The sequence below is a fragment of the Phoca vitulina genome, unplaced genomic scaffold (genome assembly GCF_004348235.1).
Source record: "Phoca vitulina isolate PV1807 unplaced genomic scaffold, GSC_HSeal_1.0 scaffold2, whole genome shotgun sequence".
NCBI lineage: Eukaryota > Metazoa > Chordata > Mammalia > Carnivora > Phocidae > Phoca > Phoca vitulina.
The window spans coordinates 100,198,086-100,206,495 of record NW_022589705.1 but is presented as its reverse complement, the minus strand read 5'-3'; the positions used below and the strand labels follow the sequence as shown (position 1 = coordinate 100,206,495).

The 8,410-nt window shown below is 53.7% G+C and overlaps 1 protein-coding gene across 3 annotated transcripts in view; it reads right to left on the bottom strand.

Annotated features, from left to right (window-relative positions):
* Window positions 1–2,661: 2,661 nt before the first annotated feature.
* The window catches only part of GNB1 (G protein subunit beta 1), a 95,937-nt gene continuing 90,188 nt past the window's right edge, over window positions 2,662–8,410 (bottom strand). For 2 of the 3 annotated variants that reach the window (XM_032395399.1, XM_032395405.1), the window contains 4 exons: window positions 8,182–8,383; window positions 7,155–7,371; window positions 4,570–4,685; window positions 2,662–4,326 (listed from right to left, as the gene is read on the bottom strand). In XM_032395399.1, coding sequence (XP_032251290.1) covers window positions 4,579–4,685; window positions 7,155–7,371; window positions 8,182–8,383 — 526 coding nt within the window. In that variant the 3' untranslated portion in view covers window positions 2,662–4,326; window positions 4,570–4,578. Of the gene's footprint in view, window positions 4,330–4,569; window positions 4,686–7,154; window positions 7,372–8,181; window positions 8,384–8,410 lie in introns of all 3 variants that reach the window. The other variant, XM_032395413.1, reaches the window with a different exon arrangement.

Here is an 8,410-nt window from a genome sequence, read left to right as displayed (position 1 = left end):
GGGTGGGGATGGATGCCAGGCAGGCTAGTTTGGGCTGGGCTGAGGTTGGGCGTTCTGCCTCAGAGGCTCTCAGGTAACCTTTCCCAGCACTAGTGTTTGTTTCTTTGCATTTTTCTGAAACGTGACTTGTGACTCCGGTTTTACTGAAGCCTCAGACCCCTAAAACCTAGATGCACCCTCTTCTGAGGATTGAATGATGGGGGACAGCAGAGTGGGTGGGGTAGGTGGTGGGAGAAGGAAGTCTGGGCCATGGAAGGTAGAGCCACATAGGCTGCCCGCTCAGAGCTGGACTCATTCAGGTAGGGTGGGTGGTCCTGGATTTTGAGTGCAGTCGGGGGCGGGGGTGGCGGCTCCAGGGTGGAGGGCTTTCTCCTCACAGTCCTGCTCCCAGCTCACAGGGAAGTTCGCCTCAACTGTGCCTGGCAGGGGTTGGGGGGGGGGGAACAGAGGCTGCCCGGTATTCAAAAGGGGAAGTGGCCAGGAGCCTGGGTGACAGGGGTGGCAGGGAGGGACCAAGGCTCCCTGTGGAGGAGGGGCGTGTCTTGGGGTATGCAGAGGTCACCTTGTCCACCCCCAGCCTCAGGCCTCCAGCCAGCACGCGTGGGACAAGTCCAGCCCCTCCTGCATGGCCATTCCTCCCCAGAGCCCAGTGTCTGGAATTGCCAATGTGGCGCTGTCCTGTTTAGAGTGGTTTTGGGGGGTGGAGTGGAGCAGCCCCTCTTCCTGCAGGCCTGTGAAGTGCCATGCACACAGTTCAGCAGGGAACAAGAACTTTGAGTGGACTGTAAGCTTCTCAGCAGGGTGGTCAGTGAAGGGGGGCATGCCCTGCCGGCAGCTGGGAGGAGCCCCTGTGGGCCAGAGGCAGTGCCGGCCTTGGGCGGGTGGGGTCTGGCACCTGCATACAGGGGGCTCAAGGAATTCTCACGAGGCCTCTAGGAAGCAGGTGCTTTTGTTGTCTGCGGTTTTCACTCGGGGAATCCGGGGCACAGACAGGCCAAGTAACCTGCAGTGAGGACACGAGGGGTACAGCCTGGGCTTGGCTCCAGAGAGGGCTTTGACTGGACTCACGGAGCAGGCAGCGGTGGGGGTAGACGGAGTGCTAGTTAGAGGAGAGACCCTGCCTGGACAGCACACCCCTCTGGGCAGCCCCCAAGGCCGGTGGGGCCAGGTTGAGGGTCAGGGGCTATGGGAGGCAGCAGGAGACCCCAGTATCCACTTGGGGCACAACACTGTGGGCATGGTGGGGACAGGGCCCTAGAAGTCAGAGAGAGGCCCCAGTTGGAGTCCACCCTCCAAGGGCTCTGTGAACTTGGACAGCGCACCTTCAACAGGTGTGCCCCCAAGGGCAGGGCCATGACTAGAACCAGGAGGGGCAGTGGTTGCAGGGGAGACTGGAGGAGTGGAAGGAGCAGGGTGGGCACCCTGGAGGGGACGCGTGGCACAGAGCAAGAGCTCACTTCCCGGGACTGCCCAAGCAGCTCAGGCCAAGTGCTAAAGGGTCCGCTCAGTCCGCACAAGATTGTTTTGTGCCTGAAGGTTGAAAACCAGCATTCTGCCCTGGCAGCGCGGGCTCCTTGCTAGATGCCCCGGCTGATGCCTGTTTGCAGGGACTGCTTTGCTGAGAAAGTGGGACAGTAATCTCAGAGCCAGCAAAGGGCCACTCTGTGCCCTGGGGTCAGGGAGCAGGGGGCATGCTGGGTGCCAGGCTGGGGCACTGAAGGAGATAGGGACAGGTAGGCATCGAGGACTACCCATTTTACCCCGTGGCCACCTTGTGCCCATCCCAGGGTGTGCCCCTGGGCCGGCTAGCCACCTGCTTTCTGATCCCAGAACATCCCTCCCGAGGACTCCGGCTGCCAGCCCCAGGGGCACCTCGGATGCTCTCTGGCATTTTCTTCTAAGACAACGGGCAGTGTCTTTCAGGGAGCCGTGGGGGAGGAGGCCGAAGCCAGGCAAACTCACCATTCAGGCTGCCAGTCTCTGAGGAGACAGCACCCCTGGTCCTCGCAGAAACCCACAGGAGGCCCCCGCTGCTCCATCTTGCTGATAATTGGAGAACAGAGCCTCAGGTGGGAGTACTTCCCGTGGAGAGCAGTCTTCACTTATTTATGAAAAAGTACCAGCATTTAACCCACGAAAACTACCAAGTTACGTCTGACAACCGTGTAGAGTAAGGAAGGAACGGGCCCGCCCCGGTGGACGTCCTTTGGGAGTGTGCCCGTTCTGACTTCTCACGTTTTGGTGGGAGATGCTTATTTTTCTTCCATGCTGCAGTTTTTATCCAGACTTGAGATAAAAACCACTCAGTCAGCAGGAGTAATGTCCTCAGACATCTTATAGAGGGAAGAGGAAGCAAGGGGCTCAGGGGAAGACAAGAGACCGGAGGGAGGGCCACTGGGGACAGTCCATGCACCCTGGGCAGTGGCCTGAGAGGTGGGGGGGGGGCAAGCCTGGGTGGTGGCAGAACTGCTGGGACCCAGCAGACCCTCCTTTCATGGACTCTTGGTGATGGGGACCAAAGACCTGGCAGAGAAGCGGGCAGCCACGGCACTGCCCACATGACCAGATCAGGCCGACCTCACCGAGTAGGGCAGCCGGGGGACGATGGCTGTCGTCAGGAACCCAAACAGCCTGGCAAATAAGCAGCCACACCAAAGTCCCTCATGTCAAACTGCTTTATTACATCTTAAATAACAGTACAGTTTAATATAGTATCTATCTTGCATCCAGCCTCCTTGCAATACACTGACTTTAAAATTAAATACAAACAGTGAGGGGCACAGGGTGCAGAGAGCTCTACAGAGGTGTCGATGGGAAGGAAGGAGGGCTCGTGTTTATTCTCTCTGCCAGATCCAGGCCTACCGCGTGTCACAGCGAAGTTCTGTACAGGCTGCTGCAGAAAACAGGACAGAGAGAAGCCACCACTGCTGCGGGAGGGGGCCAGGGCGCGGGGAGGCAGCCGCTGCTGCTGGACGCCGGCCTCCCGCGGGACCCGGGAGGTCTGCGTGTTAGATGGCGGTCTGCCTCCGCGGCGGACACAGGCCAGGGTCTCCATTCCCTGCCCCCCACCCCCACCCCCAAATCCAACAGTGATCATTTGGAACAGGACTTTTTTTTTTTTTTTGAAAGAAAGAAAGAAAGAGTGACTGATCCCGCTGCCCAAGCGTGAAGCCTGCGGGCTGCCCTGCCCCCGACACTGCAGACGTGAGCGGACAGAGCCGCAGTGGTTACACTGTAAAGAGGTTATTTCTTAAAAGAAAAAGAACATCTAAGGACTGAGTCCTATATGCGCTTTTGAGCATTTCTACAGCATGCGATTCTAAGAGTAAACCCACCCAATATGGCAAACGATCAAATTTTTTAAAATTTAACTTAGAAAGTTTGAGATCATTATTTTCAAAACATTGATTTGTACATGGTTTCATACACAAATAATTGACTGACTATCCAAGCACAGGACGGGCGCCTCTCTGGAAAACAGAGGTTCCTGACGGCTGGGGGGTGGGGCGCAGGGTAGTGTTAGGCTATTATTACGAACGTCCCTCCGACTTCACAAGGAAACCCAAGGTGAGATTAAGAACTGAATTGAGAAGGTAGGGAGGACGGGTCGGGGGAGCAGGTGCCTAATCTGAGTTTACTATTCATCACGCATTCAAGACCATCCACAGCATGTGCTTGGTTCCTTTCCTTATTAGCATCTTCCTTTCTATGCCGTGTTTGTGCGTAACAATTATGTGACACGAGACAAAAAATAAAAAACAAGGGACTCAATTTACATCATTAACAATTTCAGAGAGGCTGCACCAGACCCTCTTCCTCTGTAACTACTGAACGTAAAGGAATATATTTTAAAAAGGAAATATGAATGTTTGCAGAATTCTGTTACAAACACAACCTGAAATTTAGAACTGATTACAAGATAAAATCCTCAACTTGTTTTGCATGAACAGCACAAAATAGGGTCACTGACCTAAAATTCAAATGAACTAGTGAAAAGGTGTGTCTGCCTCGCAATTACACTCAAGTTTACCTTCTGGTTAGCACGTTTATTATAGTATTTCCTTTTAAATTCACTCAAGACAAAAAAGAAAACAAAGACAATGGTCCCGGGAGGAATGCACAATTTGTTTGAGTTTACAGCACAGAGATTCTTCTCTTCATGAGAATTGTGCTCTTGGTTTCAGCAATAAGTGAAGGAAAAGGTCTTGCCCTTTTGAAGTTCTGAGGGGGTGCAGGGCGTCCACGTTAGTAGGGGTGGATTGGAAATGCTATCACTGCAACGCTTCAAGGTTGGAATGGGCTTCCAGTCGCCACAACGTCCAGCTGCTGCTTTAAACAGAGTTTAAAGAAATGTAAAAAAGAGAACATCTAAAGTCAGTGCTACTGCTCTTCATCCTGCCCCTCCCGTCTGTCGCCGAGGGTGTGTTGTTTCAGGTGGATGCAATGCTCACCTCACCATAATTCCAAATCAACTCAACATCAAAATTAATCTAGCAACTGTGAACTCCTCTGTGCTGTGAGAAATACACAGAGGTGTGTGCAGGGAGGGCGCCTGGGCTGTTGTGTTACCTGTCGGCGTTAGTTCCAGATCTTGAGGAAGCTATCCCAGGACCCTGTCGCCACGGCCATCCCATCGTCAGTCACCCCCAGGCAGCTAACGCGGTTGTCATGCCCAGCCAAGACACCTGAGAGCAGATAAGAGCCCAGTCACTCCGGGACCCAGAGGTGCCCCACCTAGCAGTGACGTGCTGATGCTCTGCAGGGCTGGGTGCAGGACCACGCGCGGAAGAAGGCCCTAAATGATGAGGCCCAGCCCCCGCAACGCCTCCCTGGCAGGAAAGGACACCAGGAGGAAGAGAAGCCACGCTCCACCAAGGCGAGTAAAGCTCAATACACTCCTCTCTTAAAAACAATGTGAAGGCACCTACAGCGGGGGAAGCATTCAAACAAAATAAAGATACACTGGAGCACCTGGTACAGATACTAAGACAGCATGATGACTAGGAACAGACATGATAAAAAGGCACAAAACACACAGTGGATAACTCAGGGTCTCTTGCACCAACTCTTGAGTATACTCATGATGGTAAGAAGCTTCAATAAGGGGTGCCTGGGGGGCTCAGTCAGTTGAGCATCTGAATCTTTTTTTCCACTCAGGTCATCATCGCAGGGTCATGAGATCGAACCCTGTGTCGGGCTCCCCGCTCAGTGTGGAGTCTGCTTAAGACTCTTTCTCCCTCTCCCTCTCCCACTAGTGCACTCTCTCTCTAAAATAAATAAATCAGGGGGCGCCTGGGTGGCTCAGTTGGTTAAGCGACTGCCTTCGGCTCAGGTCATGATCCTGGAGTCCCAGGATCGAGTCCCGCATCAGGCTCCCTGCTCAGCAGGGAGTCTGCTTCTCCCTCTGACCCTCCTCCGTCTCATGCTCTCTGTCTCTCATTCTCTCTCTCTCAAATAAATAAATAAAATCTTTAAAAAAAAAAAAAAATAAAATAAAATAAAATAAATAAATCTTAAAAAAAAAAAAAAAAATCCAACCATCCCAATCGCAGGGCAATTACAACCCAAGAGTATAAGGCTGTGGGCTGTTTTTCATTTGTTTATAATCCCTAAAGCCTAGCACAGGGCACAAAACACAGAGGGCTGGTGACAGATGCAAGAGGGGGAGGGCCAATGGGATGTCACACGGTAACCCCACGCTGAACCCACAGTGAGACAAAAGCCCCCTGTTGACACCCAGCATCTGTGCTTGGATAATTATCAGGAAGAGTCTGATGGCTAATTTCAGAGAACTTCTGTCCCTTTTCTATACTCCTTAGTGTCACAGCTGAGTAAAGAGAGAGTCTCAGCTGGACGGAACAGTGTTCTCTGCTGTGGCACTGTGACCGGGGAACTGTCGGGGCAGAGGCAATGGGGGCAGGGGGCCTGCGAGAGGGAGCAGGGAGAGCAGGAGGGGAGCTCAGCCCAGGGCGGGAAAAGATCCATCGGAAAGTGGGAGGTCAAGGAAAGAACCCCAGGAGACCCCCAGTCATGCTCTGTTCTTCCCCCTGCCAAGGTACAGAGTTGAAAGATTCTGAAAATGTCAATTCAATTCAGTTGCCTGTCTGTGTTTAATACAGGAAGTTTCTCATCTTTTGTACAAGTTGTGTTTTATTATTATTTTTTAAGATTTTATTTTTGGGGTGCCTGGGTGGCTCAGGCAGTTAAGCATCTGACTCTTGGTTTTGGCTCAGGTCACGATCTCAGGGTGGTGAAATTGAGCCCCATGTCTGCCTCCGCACTTTGTGGGTAAGTCCGCTTCTCTCTCTCTCCCCCGTCCCCTCCCCCTGCTCGTGCTCTCTCTAAAATAAATAAATCTTAAAAATATAATATATATATATATATTTTTTATTTTTAAGCAATGTCTACACCCAATGTGGGGCTCGAACTAACAACCCCAAGAGCAAGAGTCACATGCTTCACCCAGTGAGCCAGCCAAATGCCCCTGCACAGCTGTGTTTTTTTTAAATTTCATTTTATTTTTTATTTATTTGAGGGAGAGCATGAGAGGGAGGAGGGTCAGAGGGAGAAGCAGACTCCCTGCCGAGCAAGGAGCCCGATGCGGGACTCGATCCCGGGACTCCAGGATCATGACCTGAGCTGAAGGCAGTCGCTTAACCAACTGAGCCACCCAGGCGCCCCCAAGCTGTGTTTTAATGCACTTGACAACCACACCCTTGCCTTCGATGTGAACTTCAGACTTTATACTTCACTAGGCACACCTGCCCAAGCCTGTGCTCCACACTTAGATGACACAGTTCCACCACGTACACCCAGAGGGGAGAGAAAGCAAGGCGAGGGCCTTGAAGACCCAGCAGTTCACCCTGTCCTGCCCACTGCAGCTGTCCATGTGCACCTCACACGGTGCGTGCAAGGAGAGCTTCTGGTGCTAAGGAAGCCCGTGTGCCCTGAGCCCGAGTACGGACGCCCTGGCCTGTCCCCCATCCCTCCGCCGGGCCATGCCGCGGGGCAGGCAGGTGTACTCAGGCACAGCACATGTTTCTTAGTGGCATGACGGGCACAAACCTAAACATTTCAGCCTCGGTGCATCATGTCCATCCTCAAAAGTGTTACCTGAACACCAGGAGGCCCAGGAAGGCCCAGCAAACACCTACCTGCCCTGTCGGCCTTGAGTGCATCCCACACGTTGCAGTTGAAGTCATCGTACCCTGCGAGGAGGAGGCGCCCACTCTTGGAGAAAGACACCGAGGTGATCCCGCAGATGATGTTGTCATGGGAGTAAGTCATGAGCTCCTGGTCCGCACGAAGGTCGAACAGCCTGCAGGTGGCATCATCCGAGCCAGTGGCAAATGCGTTGCCGTTTGGAAAGAACTAGAAAGCAAATGAAGAGAATATGCAAATGCACAGAGAAGTACTGGAAACGGGACTGCCCGACAGCAGGGCTGCCGCTGCCACAGGAAGGAAAGGTCAGCAGGGGCTGGGCTCGGGCAGCCACCGGGTCGGAGAGGCAGCCACCTGGGCACCCTGACCTGAGGGCATCGGTACCTGGGCAGCCACAGCCGCGTCGTCCCCAGAGTAGACTTCATTTCATGACTGTTTTCCAGGGGACCAGGAAGAGTACGGTCACCCCTGAGGGCCGCCAGCAGCCAGACAAGCCTCATGAAGAAGGGACCCCCAGCCCCAACCAACCAGATACCACCCTTCACATCTTCTCGCAAGAGCCCCTCACGTCAGGGTGACGAGGCAAAGGGAAGGCTCCTTTCGTTGGCTGCGCCCCAGCCACAGGGAGGGGCTCCCAGCTCAGCCTCGGCCTCCTGCTCCGAAGGGGCTGTGCTGACTGGCTCAGCCGCCGCCCCACTGCCCCTCAGCTGGAGGGAAGCCGGTCCCAATCCCTGGCTTGCCCCGGGGCTGGGAGCAGGCGCCTGCGCACAACAGGCCCATCCCCGAGGTCTGTGAGGTGAACAGTTAGCACAGAATGAGCTGGTGTCACGAGCACAGACTGCACCACAGCTAGGTTTTCGACAGGAGTTTTTGTGAAATAGGTTATAGTTGCATACAAAGACAGAACATCCAACCCTGAACACATTTTAAAACTTGATGTGTTCTGCAGCACACAAGAAGTAATCTAACTTGCTGATGGCTGGCAAAGGCCCCCGACCCACATCTTCACCCCCTACTCACGCAGATGGCATTGATGTCGGACTCGTGGCCGGTGAAAGTTTGCCGGCACATCCCTTCTCGCACATCCCAGAGTTTGGCTGAAGCATCACAAGCACCAGAAACAAACAGTCTGGTGTCGGGAGCAAGAGAAAGGCTCATAACATCCCCAGTGTGTCCAGTGAATGTGGTCGTCTGCTGGCCGGTCTCGATGTCCCACAGAGCACTGCAGCAGGAACACACGACAAGCAGT